This window comes from Anthonomus grandis, chromosome 10, assembly GCF_022605725.1.
Source record: "Anthonomus grandis grandis chromosome 10, icAntGran1.3, whole genome shotgun sequence".
In the NCBI taxonomy this organism is placed as follows: domain Eukaryota; kingdom Metazoa; phylum Arthropoda; class Insecta; order Coleoptera; family Curculionidae; genus Anthonomus; species Anthonomus grandis.
Window position 1 is genome coordinate 28,816,227 of NC_065555.1, and position 24,467 is coordinate 28,840,693.

At 34.9% G+C, this 24,467-nt stretch overlaps 1 protein-coding gene across 1 annotated transcript in view; it reads left to right on the top strand.

The window, feature by feature from the left end:
* LOC126740857 (hemocytin) overlaps nucleotides 1-24,467 on the top strand; it is a 279,897-nt gene that overhangs the window by 34,408 nt on the left and 221,022 nt on the right. The window contains exons 7-13 of the mRNA XM_050447026.1: nucleotides 2,666-2,761; nucleotides 3,890-4,081; nucleotides 4,149-4,267; nucleotides 12,280-12,437; nucleotides 19,395-19,564; nucleotides 19,623-19,783; nucleotides 19,841-19,985. Coding sequence (XP_050302983.1) covers nucleotides 2,666-2,761; nucleotides 3,890-4,081; nucleotides 4,149-4,267; nucleotides 12,280-12,437; nucleotides 19,395-19,564; nucleotides 19,623-19,783; nucleotides 19,841-19,985 — 1,041 coding nt within the window. The remainder of the gene's footprint in view (nucleotides 1-2,665; nucleotides 2,762-3,889; nucleotides 4,082-4,148; nucleotides 4,268-12,279; nucleotides 12,438-19,394; nucleotides 19,565-19,622; nucleotides 19,784-19,840; nucleotides 19,986-24,467) is intronic.

The window sequence follows — 24,467 nt, forward strand, 5'->3', positions numbered from 1 at the left end:
GGATTGAGGTCCGGTGATTGTGGGGGCCATACCATAATTTTCAGAAGATGTTGCCTTTGTAATTGACCTAAATATTGCTTGCACAATTTCGACGTGTGCTTGGGGTCATTGTCACGTTGAAAGATGAAGTTTTCCTTCTTTTCGAAGAATTCCCTCTATTCTAATTAGATCGCCCACTGCAGATCCTCCGAAACAACCCCACACCATCACCGAACCACCACCGTGTTTAACTGAGGCTACCGTACAGTTCTCAGCAACCCTTTCATTGGCATAACGGCGAACAAAAGCTTTGTTTTGGTTCCGATTTTGGGATGATTCTAGAACTGCGCAGAACTCGTTGCACCGTAAAGTAAAATCCGGAATCGCTCCTGTTTCAATTCTGCATGGTATGGAACCCGAACGCTTGACGCACTGACAGTAAGCAGCTGATTCTGATTGTTTATTTACTAAACACAACTTGTTTTGAATATTGCTTATTGCTTTGGTTTTGGACCTTTTTAAAACTTTTTAAACATTAGGACTGGAATAAAAATGTCAATAGATTTAAAAAAAAAATCAATAGATAATTCTTAGGTTAAGTGAAATCTATCTACAAGAAAAACAATAAACATTAACAAAGCATAAAAAATAACTTATTTACTTCTTCTTCTTCTTCTTCCTCTTCTTCTACTCAAATTTGGTGAAGTCGAGTAAAATTGTAAGGATATATTTTTTGCGCATGTGCGAACTGCCTGATTCTGAATTGATCCCTACTCTCGAGCAGGGATTTTTGGACGATTCTAGGACAATTCTGAACCGGTCCAAAAAAAAACCAAAACACCAAACTTTCAATTCGGAATCAATTCTAATTTAACCAAAACGCATAAAACAATCTGCGCATGTGCAAAACAATTCTAGGACGATTCTAACAGGAACCAAAACAAAGCTAAAAACACGCCTCTTTGTTCCAAAAACCTCGAATTTCGACTCGTCACTCCAGAGAACTTTCTTCCGGTCATCAATGGTCCATTCTTTGTGTGATTGGGCCCCCTTAAGTCTTTTCTTCTTATTAACATCCTTCAGTAGCGGTTTTGATACAGCTAAACATCCTTTAAGACCAGCATTATAAAGTCGCCGTTTTACTGTCGAAACACTGACCGCTTTTTTACGCTCCTTGTTGATGTTTGCTGTGATTTCAGAGGCGGTAAGGCGTCTATTGCGTTTGCTTGTAATTATAATATTTAAATCCTTCTTTGAACTTGTTGCCTTTGACCTTCCCGATCCAGGTTTGTTGCTAATAGTCCCTTCTCTGGTGAATTTCCTAACATTATAATCGACAGTCCGCCTTGGAATTCCCAAATCCGTCGGAATTTGACGGTTAGTCTTTCCAGCCTTATGAAGTCCAATAATAATACCTTTTGTTTCTACCGATAACTCTTTTGTTTTAAATTGAAAGAAGTCGTCCATATTCTCAAAGAGACCCTGATATAAATAAATCTAGTAAAGGAGAACAACACAAAGTCTCGGTCTCAAAAAATTCTTTAATTTGTTAGAGTGGTGAGACGTGTTTCGCTCCTAAGAGCATCATCAGACCTAAAAAAATAATGTAAACAAAACCAAATAAAATTACAAAAAGATCTTAAAGTAAAACAAAAAAAGTATACCTCAAGAAGGTTAAAAACACACCCGACTGGGTCAAATATACACACACACTGAACGGTAAAATATAAGTTTAAAAAACTGACGTCACAAATATATAAAAAACAATAACATAGAACTTGAATACAAGAAAATAATAAAAAAAATCTTTTTGTTTTAGTCATTTTAAACAATATTGAAAAACCAGCAAAGAAACGGTGACAATCATCAATAAGCAAGCTAAACACCCTTAAATGTTTCAAATTTCATTGGAAACGAGCTGTAAACAAATAAGTTTTTTAGAAAAAATGCATATTTTCACTACATTGTTTGTTAATTGCAAGACTATTTTTAAATACTCAGTGTTTTTCAACGAACCATAGTTAATAGGTATGCTGTTTAAGCATATATGCAATTTACAAAAGAGATACAATCTAAATATAGGTATTGGTGAATAATCGACTAATAAATGAGATAAAACTGTGAACTGTATAAAAAGAGAAATTTTTATATTTTTCACCATTGAGCGGCGAAACAAAGGGGCCTTAACGACTTACCCGTGAAGATCTAGTTGCTGGATCTTCGTGCACTTTATAGTTCTCATGTATTTGAGGCGCCTCTGTTTACACTAATTTTGAGTTTGTAGAATTAAAGTTTTTGCGGTACCCGAAAAGATGGTGGTAATTTCAACGAACAAAACGAGAGAGATACTACCGCTTATTGCAATCCAAAATTCTTCGCGCATAGCGCATGTCGCATAGCCCATCTTTTTTTTACTAACGCGCAAAGATACCGGGTGCAATGATATATTAAAGTTACTTTATTCATTCCTTGCAATAATCAATTATAGATTAATTTTACTGATATGAATCCCAACAAAAATAATTCTCCATACTATAAAGTTTTGACAAGGTATAAAGATAAGATTTTTGTATCTAATTTAAAGAATACATGGTGGGCAAATACTTTTGAGCGATAGTGTATATCAAACAGAAAAACTTTATTTTTATTTTATGTAGAATACTTATTAGATAAAATTTATTTACAGCCACTTGCTCACCTCCTTGCAAAAATGGCGGTACCTGCCTCTCCCTCAACGTTTGTCAATGTCCCCAAGAATTCCGAGGACCTCAATGTCAATTTAGTAAGTATCCAAAATGTGTAAGGTGTTAGTTAGATTGTTAATAAAATGATGACAGTGGGTACCTGACAGCAGCCATTTAAGAGTTGCAGCAATAAGATCTAGTATTTTTTTATGAAACGAAGAACAATTCACTAAGCTATTATTTTGCATAAAACATGAATAATCTGCATGTGTGAATAGCCGAAGACTTGCGAACTCCTAAAAGTAGTGAGAGACCTTGATCTTAGGAAAACTTTTGAATAACTCGAAAATTTTAGAGTTTTTATCGTTAAGGTTTTTAATATTTAGTGAGTTAGTTTTAACTGTTTATATAGCATTAATTAATTAATCTTACATCATTTCTTCCAATAAATATGTTTTTGAAATCATATCAAGATATCAATCAAAATATCACTTACGGCTTAAAAGGATAAGCCCTCCATTTTCGTATAATTGCATCCTTAGATTTTGACAACTTCGACGTACTCTAGCTCTTACCACCATTGGTTGTCGAGCTGTGATTGTCTTTTTAAGAGAAAATTTACATTCTTAAGATATTGCTCTACAAATAAAAAGGTATATGCTTAATTTTAATTAAAATGAAAAAATTAAAACTAGGGGCACTTACTATCCCCTAATGCGTTATTTTGGCGCCCAACAATTTCCTAAAAAACTTGTTTGAGATTATGAGAACATTATTCTTGCATATTAAGCTTGTAAACATTATACTTATTATTTTATGTTAAGCTATTATAAGTAAAGAAAAACCAATTTTTTTGATATGGTGACAGACAGAATAATGACGTTATCATCGAAAACTGTGAAAATATATCATTTGCAGGGCCAGTGAAATAACTTGGAGCTACCCTAGAGAAAACCGTAAGGTGGAATTTGCAATTCTAAGAAAATCATCAAAGTTCTATGTTATGATGAAGAAGAAGTTTTTCAACAACTTGCTGGAACATAAGTGAATAGCCTGCAAAGATTCAGCCTTGAGTTTGATTTCTGTCCTTAACCGACTGAACCATTAACTCACTTAAATATATTGCTCATTGTAACTTTATTCTAACACTATTTTCACTTATGGATGTGATGATATCCATGTTCAATTGTACCTAATAATCAAACTAATATATTTTTTTTTAATAGGTACTTCCGTTTGCAAAGGCGAAAATCTTCAATTTAACGGAATGTACAACTGCTCAGGGGACATGGAGTCTGTTAAATGTACCATTGCTTGTCCAGATGGCACTCCACTCGAGTTTACACCTGAAAGCCAATACACTTGCCAATATTCTACGGGAATATTTGAGCCTAGTCCAAGACCTCAATGCATTTATGGTAAGCCAAACTGAAAACAGTTATATTTTATGCAAAATATATGAATATTGTTTCTTCGTTAATGCAGGATCGGGATTCGTTGTATACTCCAATGTAACAAGTACTGTCCATGGTAGTCTTCATCACACTGAAGGACAGCATTTCGGGATACTAAAACCCACTGCGTTTGTACCACCTATTATAATGGTAAGAGATTAATTGACTTCTTTTAAATAAGTTCTTAAGCTTTTGTTGAAATAATTAATGAATGGTCTAACTAAGCTATATGTACAATTTATGTATATTTTTATGTACTATTATCTATAACTATACAAAAAGGCGTCTTAATTTGGTAGGTCTCTCTTGGACGATATTCCATATTTCTTTCTTTCCAGGCAACATCTCCTGTTTTTTGTTGGTAAAATATGGTCGCTTCCTTCTTCCGCAGTTTATATTGTGTTCTTTCCTATTCCAACCAAGTTTTTAGATTAGTGACAAAGATGGCTATTCCCACTTTTTTTCCGACATCTTTCTTACATTTTGCCTAAAATATTTACACATAACTCCATGTTTGAATGAAATTCGACACTTGTTCTTCACCGGCGATCTTGTTTGTGTCCATGATCCACTTGGTTGTAAACATCATTTTAAAAGAGATATGTCCAGCACGTCAATGCTTTTAGTTGCTTCCGGTATCGCATAACACCACAGCCTGTAAAGTGGCAGTGATAATCAGGCCGGCTTATTCACGCCACTGAAGATCCTCTGATTTAATTGAAAAGTTATACTTACTTTTAACAGATTAACTTATAAACACTTACATACATTTGTAAAGGCTGAAATTTGTTGAAATAGGTTCGAAGAGGCATACCGCGCGACGTTAGTAAATCCACATCTTTTAAAGTCAAAATCTATATTAAAAGTTCAAACCAAAAGTATATATAATTACCATTACACATTTATCCATACACATTTACAAGTCAGCATCTTTTCTAGTATTTCACCACTTGCTTAATATAAAGACCCACTTATTTCCTAATAGTTTGCAATTTAATGTACCAAATTATGACATCGTGTGGAGGTGCTAATAACCTCTAATATTATCCTCGTAATATAGGATATTTTGCAATTGTCTAATTTGCTCGATAAACATCCGTTACACATTGTAAAAATTGTCCTTATCCTGTTTCTTCTCATTCCGCAGGATAAGGGAAATCCAATATGGCAGTTTCGGGGACCCTAGTCAAGATAGAAGATGTCTCATAGGAGTGGGGCTTCATGGCATATAATTGGTTTTAGCTCAGTTATGCTATTAGCACACTCATCAAAAATAAACACTGAACTCTCCTTTTTTCCATATGTTTTCATTTGATGCTCCGTGAATTTAATTTGGAGACAGTGTCATGCCCCACCAAGGGTTACCAGAAACCAAAAATCTTGGCCAGTGAGGCGCTCTGATCTGAGAGATTTTATGTCACTAGGCAAACTGTTATCATTACCTAGATATTTGAATTTCGCACGCATAAGTGCTTCGTACTCCCCAATGATGAGGTTTGCAATTTCTCCCAACACCAACGGCAATCTGAGTTATGGTTATGTGAGTTGCGGTTATGGAGGCTTTGTCTTAAGCACCAAAGGCTAGTCCAAAAACCTCTTACTCTCTGGATTTCGCGTCTTCTAAGATGCAGTTATTGTCTGGTGAGACAGATTCCAGCTATGCGTGCCTCAGTCTGTCTCATACGCAGTGGTTTCATCCATCTACGGAGTGTTTTATTGTTGAGTTAACTCTTAGTCGTTGTTGATTCCTGTTATTATTCTTTTACTTGAAGAAAGAAAGAGCAGATAAGAATCGTCAGAAATGCGAATAATGAGATCATAAATGGTATCGAAGAAAAATTGAAAAGATAGAAAAACTACGTAGAAGATTTGTTCGATGATACCGGTTGGAGTCTCCAATGGAGGTGGATGCTGACAGAGAGAAGGGATCTGTAATATCTTAACTCGAAAATGATACGCGTTATATTTTCCTAAAGAACATCTTTATATTGACCTTCATAGTACAGTGCAATTTTAACGTGGCTCCGTACCATATAGAAATACAACAATGTGTAAAAAGTAAATTCCTAAAAAAATGTGATTTTATCAAGTGACTTAGTTTACTTAGCATAACTACGTTTATACCAGACTTAATTTATTTAATATACAACATTTCTTTCACTACAATTTTGTCGCAAACAAAATTTAACAATATTGTAATCTTTTAGGTTCTTTAATAATTCTTTTTGGCTTGTTATTAGTGAAATCACTTTGAACAGATTTTTTTTGCCTTAAAAATAGTTTATCGAGCTCCATGTCTTCAGTATCACTAAAACTGTTTGATTTTTCTTCACAGGCCGAAGGATTAGCCAGGTACTCATTTGTTTGCGCTTCTACACCCCCTGTTTATTTAATTAAAATTATTATATTCTAGAATTTGATTTAGATGACGGTGCCAGGTTTTATTTATTTCTGGTATAAAAACCAAATATATACAAGGACCGACAACTTTAACGACCCTTCCTAAAACTCAATTTGTACCCAATTTAGCCCACGATAATCCTTTGCTAAAATATAGTCGTTAACAAAAAAGCATTTCTCTCTTTTTGACTTATAATATATTTTTTTAAACTCCATACTCTTTGTTACCTCTTCGGAAGCAGAAACCTGTAAGGACACACTATTGTCATTTTGTAGACCTGATACAAGTAAATTAAAACTGTTATGTAATTTTCGTCCAAACGTTAATTCTGCAGGAGACTTTCCCGTTGAACAGTGAGATATACACCTATAGTCAAAAAGAAAATTATCCAGACCAAGTTGAATGTCTCCAATACCATGTCTTACAGATTTCATAATTGCGTGGTTCATTGTTTTAACTGAATTTTCAGCCGCTCCATTGGTGGCAGAGTGATATGGTGAACTATGTTTAATTTTGACTCCGCTTGATCCGCTTTGATGAAAATCTTTCGTATTCACTTGATGTAAAACATGCAGCATTATCGGAAACTATAACTTTAGGTAACCCGAAACTGGCAAATAAAGTTCGCAAAATTTTAACTGTTGCGCTAAATTGCGCTGCTAGAACTACTAACAATAAATGCTTCTAACCACTCTAAAAAACTGTCAACAATAACTAAAATTTGTTTTCCATAAAGAGACTCCAAATAATCAATATGTAAATGTTCCCAAGGAGCACTGGGATCAATCCATGTTTCCAATGTAGCTTTAGGTGGCTATTTCTAAAATTTATACAAGAGCTGCATGATTTTACTGAGCACCCTATATCTTTATTTAAGGTAGGCCACCAGACATAAGACCTAGCTAGACTTTTAATTTTTACCATACCCATATGCGACCTATGCAATAAATTTCAAACACTTGGCTGCAGTAACTGGGGTATTACTATTCTATTTGCATAAAATAGACAATTATTTTCAACGGTTAAAGAGTTTCTGTTAATATAATAGTATTTTATAGTATTATCAATATTTTTGGGCCATCCACTTTTTAAATATTGAATTATTTTAGAAATTGTCTTATCATTTAAACTATAATCTCTTATTTCCTCCCAATTTAGAGGAACATTTTTATTTTCTTTTATAAAATAAAAAATAAAATTATACTTATCCTGTTTTGTTGTCTTGTCTAATAATGACGATCTAGAAAAAAAAATCTGCAGAATTATCTTTAGATTTTACATATTCTATATCATATATAAAATTGTATAAAATTAATGCCCATCTCTGTAATCTGTTTGCAGCATAGGTCGGTATGTAATACAAAACTTTGACCAAACAAATATTGATAACATTTATTTAATGCAAATATTATGCTTAACACTTCTTTTTCAATTTGAGAATCATTTCCTTCACTTTTTGACAAAGTGCGCGAAGCGTAAGCTATCGGTCACAAACTTCCGTTAATAGGATGCATAATGACTGCCCCAAGGCCATACATAGATGCATCCACAAACAAATGCAGAGGAAAGTTGGGATTATAATGTACTAAAACACTATCGGAAGCCAAAATAATTATTTTTATTATTTTACTTTATGAAATGCATCTAAACACTCCTTATCAAAGCTCCATAAGCAATCTTTTTGTAAAAAATTATACAACGGTTTTAATAAGCTAGAAGCATTTGGTAAGACTTCAGCTGCGTATAATGTTCTAAAACAGCGCCATTTAAAATAGCTTCAACTATATTTTTACTCTTATATAAACCAGTTTTATCGATTATAAACCCAACATACTTTCTCATTATATAAACCCAACATTCTTTACTCGCATTTACTCATTTCAATAGTTAAACCACAATCCGAAAATTTTTGTAAAACTTGCTTCACTTTTTTAAATGTTCTTCGAAACTTTTACCCCCAATAAGTACGTGATCTTGAAAACATGCCACTTCCTCCATACTCAAATACTACAATAAAATTTTCTTCATTATTTTTTGAAGGTTAGACGGCCCAGAATGTATTCCAGGATGTACAGGATCTACTATTACAAAGAGCGAAGTCATCCGTGGAATAAAAATTCAAAAGAACAGGAAAGCCACAGGATTAGATAAAGTACTTGAAGAAGTGCTTACAATTATCGCAAATCAAGAAGGCAAAAGCTTATAGTTGAATTATTTGACACCATCTGCAGTGCAAGAAAAAAATCTCTTCTGAAAGTCTACCTTTGTGGCGATTTTAAACGTCAAACTCCCTTTAGTGTGATGACTCCCGCATAATTAATCTTGGCTGTGTCTGCCTAATCCTCCAATGCTACTTAGCTGGTTCTTATTATGAGTTTATTGATATTTTAACCAGGCCCCATATCTAGCAAAGGATCAGTAATTCATCCGTGTAACAAAAAGAACAAACACTTTCTGGATTAACACCTCTGCATTTATTAACTAAATGGTTAAAAAAAAAAACGATGATATGTTAAAAAAAAAATCACGATGGAGACAGAGAAGGACTCAGCTCTACCTTTCCTAGATGTCCTCGTTAAAAAGGTCGGCGGAAATCTACGAATTTCAGTTTATAGAAAACCAACACACACGGGCCAGTATCTGCACTATGAGTCCAACCATCCTGCAACCACCAAAGTAGGCATCATAAGATACCTCTACAATAGAGCTCGAACCATCTGTAGAAACGACGAGGATCTCAAGACTGAAGTGGATACCATCTACAAAGACCTACAACAGAATGGATATCCAAAGAAGCTAATAAGTAGGACCATCCAAAGGACGCGTCCAAATCAAATCAGAGACGAGGCCACCACGACAACCAGACTTCTATCCATACCTTACATTAGGGGTACATCGGAACAAATCCGACGCATTGCCAGCAAGTACAATATTAGAATTGCCTTTAGATCTAGCACCACTATCAGAAGCGTGGTATCAAAGACCAAACCAGATGGCATGTTGGATACCAAAAATTGCGTCTACCGGATCCCATGTGAGTGCGGTGACTCATACATAGGTGAAACGAAGCGCCCCCTAGAAATCAGAGCGAAGGAACATCGCAGCTGGACCCAAAGAGGAGAGGTTTCCAAATCCGGAATAGCAGAGCACGCGTGGCATAATGGACACAATATCCATTGGTCAGAAGCCAAGATTCTGCACAAGGAACAGCACTGGCGGAAGAGGAAGTTCGTAGAGGCAGCTTTCATTTCACAGAATCAGAGGATCTTCAGCCAGCCAAGCGTCGATATACCCAACATCTGGAAGCCTCTACTCTCAGGACAGTGTAGGATCTAGAGAGAGGCGTGTCCTCTCCCCTCCAACTCTTTTCACGGATGACTTTCCCTTCCACATCGCTGCACACATCTAGTATATAAGCCTATAGAATAGTAGTTTGCTGTCAGTTTACACTTGATAACGGTTGGAGATACTTACCAACCGAAACGTCGTGTTACATTAAATAAATAAGACAATGCAAGTTCGACAAGATGTTTTCACTGTACCATTGTCCTTCAAAAACAAACTAAATGGTTCTTGAAGAATTACACAATCTGAAACTTAAAGTAATAATCAAATAATCCCAAAAAGAGGGAAAACAGGAGAACAAATTTACTTAGTTGCGCAATGTTAAAAACGCACTTAATTGCGAGCAAGAAAGGCGGCGCGGACCGAACGTGTTACTGATGGGACGTGTGTCGCTCTACTGTTTTCTTCTAAATATTATTTTACCGAATTCGGCCATAAACGGTTATTCAGTTCCTGGAATATATAAATGCTTAACAATTTTTTAGTTTATCAGTTGGCCTTTATTGTATACATAATATTGAAAGTTAAAGAAAAGTTGTTTAAATCCCAACAAATCTGATGTCCGACTTTCTTAAAGTATTCCTAAGAATAATCCATATACGGATTTGTCACAAATGCAAAAAACAAATAAGTAACACTCAATTCAGATTTCAGAGTAGACTGGACACTCGAGAAGCTCTCTTTTCCCTGAAGGTTTTAACACAGAGGAGTAGGGACATGACTCAATCATGTCATGGAATTGTCTCATTGAGTATAAATCATTTGATTGCTTCAGACACCAGAAGATGTAGAGATTATTAGCAACTGGGATTGACAAGAGAGATATTATAGTTAAAGCACAGCTCTACTAAAACCATAACTGCTGGGATGAGAGTAGAGAGAGGGTTTTTGGATGCCCTATCAATAAGGAAAGAAGTATGGCAGGGGTGCATTTTGTCTCCGCTGCTGTTTAACATTTAGTCGGAAGCTATTTTTAGAGAGTCTCTAGTGGAACATATGAAGGGTATTAAAGTGAATACAGTCCGCATCACTTATATATGATATAAAAACGTCACCGTAAACCTAGCAGATAACAAAACAGACTTGGAAAAAATGATGGACCAGATTACAACACAGTAAACGATTCATTCAGCAAATGCTTTTGATTAATGGCAGAAATAACCAACATAACCATCATCCTTCAAATAACAGTATCATTATCAACTCGCTATGCGACACCAAGCAGGAGATACGGCAAGAAAAGCAGGCAAATGCACACCAAAATGAAGCAGTTTTTCACTAGTCTCCATTTGACTCCATTGGAGCTGGTCAGATGCAATATCTTCAGTGTACGGTTGTGAAGGCTTGACTCTCGATCCGACAACTAAGAGAAGGATGCACTTCGATTGAGATTTTTAGAGTTACTGTATTCAGAATAATGTAAGAGGACGTAATAACAAGAAAAAACTGCTCTTTTCTACTACAACGAACGGCAGCCACTCGAAGTTGCTATTATATCTGGATGCTTTTAGCAATTTTTGCTTTTAATCCATGTCTCTGTGATGGTAATTAATGGCATTCTACGTGGATTCTATTGGATTGAGATGCGGTAATTTAGCTGGTCAATATTAACGAAATATATGTAGCAAAGCCTTATGTACTAATTTGAAATTACGGCTGTAACAAATGGAGCAAAATAAAAACATACTATAGCAGAATGTCCGAAGTATACCCTTCAACGTCTCATACTTAATACTTAAGTTGGAAGATATGGAAATCAGTACGAGTACCAAACTTTACTCCTTTCAAGCTATAACACTTGCTGCAACAAAAACCTAACTGGCAAACATCGAATTATTACAGTATGTTGCTAGGTTTTTGCCGAGGGAGTAAATCTTGATTTATAATTCATCATTGAGAATAGTACACTATTTCAGTTATCCGTGGTTCAGTTGACATGTTTTCTGGTAAACGCCACCTTGCAGCCCTGTGTTACTTGACGAGCTATTGACCAGTTGCTGCCTTTTTTTATCTTAAAATTTTCTCCTAGTCCAAGTGTTTTAATTATCTGATCACCTAATCATTATTTGATAAACTTTTGATAGCTGGCTTTGGGAGTTTCTAGCTGTTATAATATGATTTTTCAATGTCACAATCGAATTTTAATGGGTGCAATTCTTTCTTGAAAACAAACTTCCTTTAGCAAGGAAATAACAGTTTTAGCTTCCCTTAGCTGGCTTGTCAGTTGACTGTTATCATTGTTCGTATTTTTATTATTATGAATGCATATTTTTTATTCATGAAGTTTTTCGTTTTTTATTGCCAAGAGCAAGTTCTTTACACAGGTGTTTCTTTTACTTTAGCCAATGTTTTCCTACGCCAATAAAGACTATTTTGTTATTTATGTGTTTCTGAGATTATGTTTGTATTTTTTTAGCCGGTTGAAGTTGATGAAGTAGAAAGACAAATGATCTATCCAACACTACATACATACAACAACAAAGAAAACGCAGTTATCGATTTGGTACCAAAGCCAGGATCTTGTTTTTCTTGGGCCGGAACACACTATAAGACTTTTGATGGAAAAGTATACAGGTAAGGGTTTTTTTAGAAGTTAGGATTTTACGATTTTGATCACTTATTTTATGTTTAGCCATTTTATTCTGAATCTGACGCCTAAACAGTAAATTGTGCAAATTTATTAAGGAAAAAGGTTCAGTTTAAGACTATCGTGGTCTTCGTCTATTTTACGATTGATTTAGGCACAACCTTTACTTTAAAGGATACCAGGCATCCTTAAAAACGTCGTACCGAAGAAGTTATTACGGCTGTAGTAGAAAAATACCCAAACGAAGCCATTTGGTAGCATGCTCAGAAACTGATAAGTGTTCCCATCCACTTATTTTGCAGAAATATATGAGTCTGGAGGTTAACAAATTCAATTTGTGCCCGATAAGCACCAGAAGTCGAACCATCTCTGAGTATGCCATATTTTTAGTGACTGGGTTCAATATGGAATTGCTATCTCGAATTTCACAAGAAAATTTTTCTTGTTTAAGTCCATCTTTGGTTGTATGGATACGTCAATAGGCAAAACTGCCTCATTTAGAGTAAAAAAAAATTGTTATGTCATTACTAGAGAAGAAATGGATAGGAAAGACTTTTGCTAATGAGTCAAGTCTGATGGTCCAGTCTGTTTTCAAATAGATTTATGAAAATTGCACTGATGGTATTTCACTCACTTAGTTTATTCGAGTTATATACTGTAGTCGTAACGGTTTTAAAAGAAATTTGCCAGTAGAAAAAGACCGACAGAGGTTTTTTACATTTTTCTTTTTTGGAAACTTTATACTCATCTCATGACATCTGAGCTTCAGAATTTTGAATGATTACCTAAAGTATATTTATTTCCAAGGTAGATACGACGAAAACAAACGCATGCCTGTGACACGACACCGGCGCGTGATCAGACACGGCGAAAGTATTGAACAGAGCCGCACTTTATAATATAATATGCAAGAAGTGAGTTTTTTACAGTGCTGGAAAGTAATGATTCGAGAATAGTTTAAAATATTGTCGTAAAATTTTTATGAAACAATAGGGATGTGGCAAAGACTTTAAATATTTTTTTTACATTTTAACCTTTTTTTAATTTTAAGGGATGGTAGGGGTATAACTTTGGAATTTCAAATGGAATAATGCGTTTTATTCCTAAAATTTGAATTTACATGATAAAATTAATAGATATCTATAATATACGTTTCAAAACAAAAATGAAAATAAACATAACAACTATTATTCTGATGAGCTGGAAAAACTATCACTATCATCATTATTTTCATCTACGTGAATAATAAGTTGTTCCACTTGCGTTTCCATAATATTATCTATCCTCCACATTCTGCTTTCCACCTTTTGCACTACATGTTTGATACATTTTTTCCGCTTTCCGGGTGTAATGTTCATTAAGGCGCGATTAAAAAGGCCTTTCACATCAGATAACTTATAGGCAACAAAATTCTTCATATCGGCTCATATGAGCTCAATTGGGTTGAGCTCGCAGTAATAAGGAGGCAAGTTATTTCATCAACTATGTACTTATTGTATCACGACTTACGTTGTTTTACAATATCTAAAAGCTAATATTTTAGAATTATTTCATCAAACTCGAGTTTCTTTAAACGGAGCCAGTTTTGAATGTCGGCTTTTCTTAAATTACTTGTTGGGACTTTTTCAAGCTCCCGTGAGTGATATGGGGCATTATCTAAAACTATGACGCTGTTGTCATCAAGCATGGGCAAAGTTTTAGAAAACCATTGTTCGAATGACTCCCCATTCATTTCCTCGTGGTAATCGCCTGTCTTTTTTAATTCGAAACTCCAAAAAGCGTCATTAACGAATCCATCAATATTGCCAATATGGCAAATTATCAACCTTTTTCCTTTTCCTGGACAAAAAAAAATATTAACCAATATATTTCATAATTTTTTTAACCTGCAGGATTTTTGAGCCCTGTTGAAAGTCCATCTATAAATGCTCTTCTTGACGATGTCAAAGCTTCACCCATTCAAGCTTTTGGTGTTGTATGACCAGCATTTACCCAGGTCTCGGCTAAATAGTATATTTTACGTTTCTCATTCCTGTATGCCTGCTATTGCTACCAAATAATCTTTCCTCCATCGGACAATTTCTGGCCTATCTAGCAGGATACTATTGGACCCACGTTTTTAATACGTACATTTTAAATGTTTCAAAAGTTTATATAAGGTTGACTTTGAAACATTCGGTAAATCGAGATCGTCGTTAACCACCCTGATAACCTTATCTAAAGTCGGTATTTCATTCCTAAAAAAAAATCGGGAACTTTCCTCCGTATTGCTTGTTTTTCAATTTCGCCCAGCGCTTCAATAATGTTCATGCGATTCTGATTGGTTTTCGGTTTCGAAAACGAATGCGATTGTTTGTATTCTCTGATAACATTGAACACAGATGAACGACATATACCAATTTTTTTGCAACACTTTGAACAATATTTTCTTTGAAAGAATAAGGATGCTCTCCCAGTTCGCACTTATAAACATTAAAATAAGTTCTTTCATCTCAACACTTAAATGATTTTTCTTTAAACGTTTTTTAGTTGGGCTATAATCAACATAATTTTGAATTTCGTCCGCTGTGTCTGTGCTAGACATTTTACTTCTACAGGCAATTTAAAAACACACAAGCAGTAATGCTGGAGCAAAAAATAACGAACAATTAACAAAACTGATACGTATATATACAAAAACAAAGAAAATGCAACTATGAAATTAAAAAGCAAAGCACTGATGAACATAATATTCGTCGTAAAACTGATTGCAACCCTGTACAACGATTCGCCGACCGGCCTCGATTGCAGGTGCACGGCGTTCTTCATTTTTACGACCAATCGACCAATAAGAAAGTGCACACGTGCTGATCACGCGGCAGCTACTGTTTATGTCACAGCATAAAGAAACGTTTCTTTATGCTGTGGTTTATGTCGTGTCTATCTTGTATCTTGAAAATAAATATACTTCACATGCTTCTCTAAGGGTAAACAGATTGGAATGTTGAAAGGATACATTTTCATTGAATTGCTTGAAAAAAAAACTATATCAAATACAGAGTATTTTATAGCTTCAGTTTATATAAACTCAATTTATTAACTCCCATTGATATAATTAATCTTTCTTTCTTGCGTTCATGGAGTTCTTATGGAAAGTCCTAGAAGCAGTAATCGGACATGCAAGTGCGATACCTCATTTTAAAGGCAATTTAAAATGCTTTTTAAAAATGAGAAAATTCAATGTGGTGCTCATAGAAAAAATAAAGTTAATGATGATCGAAAAAAAACAAAACGTCGGATTATTTTTTTTGCGTCATGTTGTAGAGCATAAAAGTTTCCGATATCTCTTTAAATAAAATCGGTAGAACGTAAAAACGATTTTGACAAATTTCGTTTTTTTTTGGATATCTCCGGAAGTATCAGGAATTTTAAAATTTTTTAAACGTCATTTTATTAGGCTTTAAATTGCGCAACTTTGCTTTTATTTAACCGACCGCGTAACTCTTACGGTTTCCGAGATCCCAATGGTCACCCTTGAATTTGGGACACTCTGCACAGCGAGCATAATAATTTAATGATCTGAACAAGAACGCTTAAATGCTACGTCTTTTCCACTCTGCTATACGGTTCGGAAACTTGGACTTGACTTGTTCGAAAAATGGGCAATTGGTTGATTTGAGACATTTGAATAATGGTGTTATCAGTGCATGTTAAAAATTTCAGGGACTGACAAATTTAGGAACATAGAACTGTGTCACCGCATTGAAAAGTAGGAACAAAGAATAAGCATGTTAAAGAACGCTGAAGTTAAATACTTTAAACATATCATGAGGGACCAAAATATTCACTACGACAAAATATAATAGAGGGGAAAATAAAATAAGAAGTCTGGGAAGAAGAACTTCTTGGCTATCATTTTATTTGGACTGAGAGTAGTTCTTTTGCTATAAAATATGGGAACAAACCTTAAATTTTCCAAGGATCCTTAACAAAATTAAGCGAATATCACATCTTAATAATAACTTCCACACCTCTCTCACACCTGAGAATATTATGCGCCTACTTCTTTCATAACATTACCCTCAGCTCCGACTCCACTTGTGACTTATTCCGCAATACTTCAATCATGATCTCTTGCCTCGGTTTCGACAATTCATTCTAACTTGGCAAGTCTCTATAAGATGTCGCTCAGTTTAATCGCAGGGGTGAACTCAGAAGTCGATTTAAATTCAGCGGACACTTTCTCAAATAATACAGAGGTAGTGGTGTAGCTGCTACCGAACGATTTGTGTAACGACACGCTTTCATACTGTTCCACGGTTTTCATTGGTTTTAAAGAGGGTTTTAGTTGTATTGAAGTCTATTCCCTGTCGGAAGCATCACGCCTATGGCATGTCTATTAGGCACAGAAGTACAAAGACATCACAACAGGCTGACTTTTTATAGGTGGTACCCTCTGGTCGTCCTTGGTAAGTTTGTGGATCATGTCAATCTTAATGTCCGACAACGATTTTTACATGTTCACTTTTTTCTCAGCTGGAAAGTTTTGAGTGGATTTCAAATCGGATTCCGTGCATTGTTGGGGAGGTCATGACTTGGAACCGAGGGTGGCGTGACTAAGTTAGTGCGTTTCGCCTGATACAACTTCATATCCTCGTGCCGGGGCATCTTGGACTTCTGCCACTCCATCAACTTCCGTTTGAATTTACCATCCAAATTCAACGAAGTTTTTAAGTCCTCGCTCTTTCCTCACTATTTCTATCTTTTCTTCTAAACTATCCTCACTTTTCACACTACACTCAGATTTGGGATAATCAACGTTGCCGTTTGGTATCTGGGGCGGATCGTCGTCTTTCTTAGTACCGGATTTCTTTCTTACGGATTTTATTACTTTTGTATCACAAACGAATGTTGATAACAACTAAGAACTAAAAAATCTAGGTGTTAGGGCGAGAAAAACACAGTTAACTTCATACTGTTGTTATGCAAACATTCCTACATTTTCAATCAGTTAAAATCATCCCTCTCTCAATATAAAAAAATGTTGTTTGTTTAGAAACTTTGTTTACTGTTTTAAAGAGTTGACAATGATCTTTATAATGACAGACGTTCGATTACTCAACATAAAAGAATTAAAGGGGGCAAAGATAAAAATAAAAATGTACGGCGTAGTACGGTGAATTGTCTTAGCCAATGAAAGGAGCCAATGAGATGAGCCAATGGATACCTTAAAAAGTTGAGGGCTTAAGGGATCCCAGACCTTGAGTAGCGACGATTTCTACTCTTGTCCTTCTGTCTTCTCTTACCGTTTCTGTACTTTTGTCTCATTTTCAAATTTAAAGGCTATAGGGCCATGAACTTAATAAATATACGTGGACTGCCAATTCAATGATAAGTAAATGACCACTACTAAGTGGCTGCCATTTTGCGTTATTGTGTTCTTTCGATGTTGGCTACCCTGACAAATTTCAGTCGTGCCAATTGTAGGGAAACAAAACAATTGAAGTTTTTGTGAGGTTAAGTTTACAAATACAAAATTACCTTTAGTTAAGAATTTAAGATAGTTGCGTTACATGCACTCTAATTTACTTAACAAATTCAGTTAAAAACACTTATTTTCTTTCTGTTTTTACTATTACGACTTTTACTTTCCTTCTACATACAGTGTTTTCACATTAATAGGTACAACTATCTATAAAAATCAAAATATAGATGATTTTATGAGGGTTTGTAATTGGCAAGGGTTTATATAGTAAAAATAAAAAATTCTATATATTATTCTATCATAAACACAGACAGGCAATTCACAATAATTCGGTTTTGAGAAACAGTGATATGATGTGAGAAACCAAATACGTTTAAATAAGGATAGTGATACATTATCCACGTATTAAATAAGGAGGAAGCTGCATCACCTGTTGCAGACAATATACCCAAGCGTCGTTTACAAATCGCCAAAATCTAGGCAATCGGCTATACTCACAATTGAAAATGTTATTTAGAGTCAGTCATATCGAGTGATCGTTTCGAGTCGTGATTTTAGTATTCCAATGATGATTTAAAAACAATGTCAATGAAAAAAATAAATTTAGTTCGTGACAGGTCACACGTCAAACGTCAGTATCGTCAACTTCATTACTGTTATTTAATATATTTTTTGTTGGCAACACTGAAAATGTTCAGAGTGACCAACATCAAAAGGACACAACCACTATAAAAATGGCGGTATATTTATTAAGTTCGTAACTAGGGCTTAGAAAGTTTCTGCAATATCTGAAAAATAAAGAATGCTGAATGCGTTAGGCTAGTAAACCAAAGTAATAATGAAAAGCATGTTCTAGTACCTAAACATAGCCTTTATTATATTAAAATTAACCTAAGATAAGGCTGCGTTTAGAAGATACGTAACGGAATGTTTAGTGAATGCAAAACGTTTAATTTTGTTTTCCTGGTACCAGTTTATTTATTAAATCATAAACTGTAAAGAACTATAGGTTTTATTTAATTAAAAAGGAAATTTTCGAGGTAACCCTACGATATACATTTAAATAATTTAGCATGTACCTATGTAGATTCTACTTGTCTATGTGAGTTTCCAATTTAAGAATTCACATTCCAATGAAAAAATAGTTAATAGTGGTCAAGTGGGCAGATTAATTTACTATCAACTGTTATGTTATAGCACTGGGTTGTAGACAAGGGCAACATGTGCCACATACCTTTATGGTTTTACAATTTGAAAAATAGCGTGCGAATAAATTATTGCCCATATATTTGGATTATTATTTTTTACACAAAAATTATCGAAAATTAGTAGCTATGAGCCAGAAATCAAATTAAATTGCCAATTTAAATTATTTATCTGTATTTACTTCTCCTCTAAACCTCCAAAAAACACCTGCACATTTTATGTCATTCTGTTAATTTCTTTTACTTTAATATTCTAACACTACATACTTTTTTAGTTTTGATTCCCAATGTGGCCACGTTCTAGTTAAAGATTCAGTAGATAATACATTTAGTATTATCACCCAAAATCATCCAAGCTGCTACAAAAATGAGGCTGCGGTTAATAACTGCTACAAAATAATAAAGATATTTTACCAAGACAAAGAATACTTTTTAAAAAGATCAGGTAAATTGATTACTTTTTAGATTGTTTAAACAAAATAATACCTCCAATTAAATTATAGAAAAGGGATTGCCAATTTTCGGAAATTCAAAGAAACTTTTATCAATACCCGGTCAAGAGCCAGGATTAAGGGTAACTTATGCTGGCCTATACGTTGTATTATCGTTGGATAAACTTGGAGTGGTAATAAAATGGGATGGATTGCAAATTTTACATATTGAGGTAAGTTAAGTAAAGGTTATATTAAAATAGAGCATTGACAAATAAAATCATTAAAAGGTACAACAAAACATGTGGAATAGAACCCAAGGACTTTGTGGAAACATTGATGGAACAACACTTGATGATTTTATTGAAAAGGACGGACATCATGCTCATCAAATATCTACTTTTGCTTCCAGCTGGAAGGTTGATAATTTAGAATGTAAGTATCGAAATCTAGGAAAATAGAAATAATATATTAGTAAAATATACCAAGAAATTATTCCGTATTTTAAGTTCCTAATGAAAATAAAAACGAGCAGCCTTGAAGTTTAAATTGTATTTTTGTTTTTGAATAAAAACTGCATTTCCAGAGGTGTTTACAACTCAGCTATCTAAGCCAGTTCTCCCCTTAAAATAGAAAATCGATCCACGGCTGCTTACAATCTGGCAGTCCCTCCGAAAAAACTCTTCACAGTTTCACTGGTTCTTACCTAGGTGTAGAGGTTCAGTTCAAATTTATTATTGAAAAATTGATGATTTCCTTAGATTTCAGAATTGTAAAAAAAAAAATGGAATCCTGAGGGTGGGTTTTAGGGTAAGAATGTGGGGTTAAAAAAATCATTTATATGCTGTAATTCCTACAAATCTACTCACATCGCGGAAAATTTATTCAAATACTCAGAGCCTCGTGATGTAAGGGACGATATCTTGTCGCTAGTTTAGTTTACTTTCGACAAACGACAAATCACAACTTGTAATCTATGTGGTGAGATAACGCCATTGATGTAGTAAGTTCGATTTTATGAAAAATAAATCTTTTGCAAAACAATTTATATCCCCGGAAGTTAGAAACATACAATTCTTAAACTTTAGGCGACAATAGTGGTAAAACTGCGGATCTTTCTGCATAACTTAGATGATTATTGCAAATTTCCTGAATCACACGAGACTATCTGGAAATTCGTATCCTAAATACATACACATAGCTTATATGTACATTCTTGTATTCGTTCCGAAATCTGGTATTTTTTACAATGGTTCTTGCAATTTTTTGCCATATGAATTCGATGTGACTTTAAAAAAAATTGTTTTCCCTCTTATAATTTCTGAGGACATAAAATCCTCAGTTCGAATCCTGTTTAGAGATGTGGTGACGCCATTACAATTTAATAATTCTATTATAATTCCCACGTATCCTTCTCTATCCTTGGCTAGTTGTTCGGTTTCATGTAACCCTCGATTCTTCAGTATTTCGCTTGATCCACTCAACGACTTGAAGATCTTTCCTTAGGACTTTTTTCCTTTAACTCTGGCCTCAATTATCAGTTTTTCCATGGTACCTGTTCATCTGGCAATGTGTCCAAAATACTGCAAATATCTCCATTGCATTTGTTTAAGCAGTTGTTATTGAAATATTTGTTCGATTCCTAACATGCGGCGGTATACCCACATCTCAAAGGCTCTATTTTATTTTTATCTATTTTCTTCAGGGTCTACGTTTCGGATGTAAATATGGCTATGGAAAAAATTAGTGCTCTTACCTGTCTTAATTTTGTGTTTTTTATTACATTCGAATTTTTCCAAATTGTTACCAGTTTCTAGGTATCTCAAGTCTATGTATTTATCTTTCATATTCTCCTTCGTCAGAGAATGTCTCGAAGTCGCTGTCACAAGTGGAAGGTGGAATGCAAACATCAAGTAGATACAGTACAAAATAGTTAATAATAATCTGACAACCTAGAGCATCTATAGATGGTAATAAATTGTGTAGGGGAACATAGGGAAAGACGGGGACGCTAAGCATTTATATCAATAAAAATGTAACATTACAATAAAAAAATAACGTTTATTCTAAAATCTCTTTCATTAACATCCATAACTGTCTTGGCATAAAAACAATTAACTCATCTTACACCAAAAAACAAAAAAAAAACACAATTTTCTTTACAAACAGGGGGACAGCCCTCGGGGTAAGATGGGGGTAACGAGTTTATTTACAAACATCACATATAGGGCAGATATCTAAACAGTCATCTTCTTCTACTCCGGTGCAAGAATTGTGGGACCACTTTTGACAAGCTATCCATCCTTCAGTGGACGCCACATACCTATCACCACAGTATAAACATTCGGTGTGGTCTTCGGCTGTATTCTCTGAAGCACCATTTGTTCCTTTAGTTTTATTTTTGACCTGTGTTTTCTTTTTAACCACTTTTTGCTTTTTTTTTCCTTCGGAACTAGAAGTTTTTGGATCTTCAAATTCTCTTTTATACGGCGTTGACGTAAGGATGGCCGTCTTGCCTCAACGGCAATTATTTTTTCTGGCTTTTATTTCTACAGTAGGAACAGGCATTATCTGAGCTGCAGTACAGTTTTTAAAGCTGGTACTTAAGTCACGGCAAACATTTTCTGTAAAATTCAAGCAAACTCTTTTAGGTGGCGACTCACTTGCCTCTGGGGTTTTACGTAACAGACTATGAGATATTAGGTTTGTTCTCACTGCAAATTTCTTACAAGTTTGAAACTGTGTTCAAACCATTTTTGATGCGCATGCGTAAAATATTACAACTTCTGATCGATTTGAAACCGTCTGTGCGAACATCAAATACGGGTTGAGTTGAGAAGAAAAATAACCTCACTTTTTTATGCCAGTGGGAAAAGGGCAATAAAATAAAACATAAACAAACAAAAAATTACAGTACAACCTTAAAATAGCTGTATATTAATTGAGTTTAAGATTGTGTGATTATTTGCTACTACAGGGCTTACTCTAAAATGGTCGAGAAATTCTATTCTATTAAATTGGGACACAGTTTCATCAAAATAGTTTTGATTTTCGGGCCTTATCCGTTCTTTAAGTAAATCTTCTTTAAAAGTCTGTGTCGGAATCAACATAACTCAGATTCAAGAAAATTCTGATCAGATTCTTCCGACGATTCAAAATCACTTATTTCCTTAATGTGTATTTTTAGACTAATCCAACAATTTAAAATACAATTTTTCAAAACGAATATCAGGGACTATACAAAACGACAAAACACAAACAACAATTTAGAGGTAATGTTCATATTCCGAAGATCGGCGTTGACTGGCTACACGACACTTTACTTGAAATAAATCCGAAAACAAGTCTGACTATCAGATGACAATCAGAAATTTGTGTAAGAACATCAAACTTTTGATTTGAAACCGATCAGAAGTTTCTGTGCGAACGCATTTTACTCTATTGCGCATGTGTATTTGTCGAAAACTTGTTTCTTACTGCTGTGAGAACAAACCTAATGTGACAAGCTTACTCAAAGGGCAATTATCTTCATCATCTGAGCTTTGGTAGCCGGGAGATGTGAGATGATGATCTGTATGGGCCTGATAGCTGGTAGATGGCTGAACATCATCACTAGAACCTATGGTTGAGTGATTACTAGGAATAGCAACCGGAATTACATTCTTAGTTAAGTTTGGCTGATTTTTTTCATAAATGATAGAGGGAAGACCATCTTTATTTGCATTTGCTTGTGATTGAGGAACTTGCTGATCCTCCGTTAGGTTTATGTTTTTTGTTTCTGCAGCAAGAAAATCGACATCTGTAAAGTTCTCAGAGTTGAATGGCTATATGCCGCATTTCCGAAATCCGTTAATCGCTGTAGGCATAGTGGCAGCTTGTATGAAAGCTTTACCAAAAATTTCGCTAATTTGGAACATGCTAATAACTCTACCTGGATTAGAGCCATGCTGTTGCAGCTTGGTCATAATATACACTCAAAGGCTTCATAAAAGAAACATCCAACGGCTGAAGCCGATGAGTGCAGTGAGGTGGGAAGCAGATTATAATCACACCGTTTTCTCTAGCAACGTCTATAAGTTCGATGTTCTTGTGCGTAGAGTGGCCGTCGAGTAAAAGTAGCACCGGGTTATCTTTAGTTGCTCCACTGAATTGGCGAGAGCTTTGAACCATGAGACAAATATGTCTGCTGTCATCCATCCACTGGCATTGCAATGAAAAGTTGTTCCTGGTGCCGAGTTATTCATTAATTTGGCTTTCATCCGTTTCCGAGGAAAGATTAGCATCGGGGGCATATGGTAATTCCCTGCAGCGCTAACACAAATCTCGACCGTAACTGTTTGTCCTCGTTCAGCTGAGGATAGCGACCCAACTTACTTCCTACCCTTGCGTGAAATTATCTTTGACTTTGTTTTTGAAACCGAAGAGACTCCCGTTTCATCACAGTTATAAATCCTATCTGGTCCTAGTTTATAGTTATCTAAAACATCACCCAAAAGCTTATAAAATTTTGTGACGGAAATTTTATTAAAGCCCATAGCCCTAGTAGCTGAGGTTGCCTCAGGCTTTCTTATAGATAAATCACTGTGACGTTTTAAAAATCCTTGAACCCAGTCAACACCGACGAGTTTGGCTGTTTCATTAAATCTATGTTTCTTGCCATTTTTGACGGCCAGTTGGTATGCTAAACTTCTCAGTTCCATTATGCTAATTTCAAATAATCTTGCTTTTATTTCTTTCAAATATCCGACCAATTCATTTTCTTCCTTTTCAGTGAAAACAGTTGTAATTGGCCCTAAAGGTAGATCCAATTTCATTTCACCTTTGGTTTTAATAGCGTTGACATGTTTCTCCAACATTGTTTGTGGCACAGAGTATTGCGTCGCAGCTTTACGATAACCCATTTCTTTGGTCAAAACT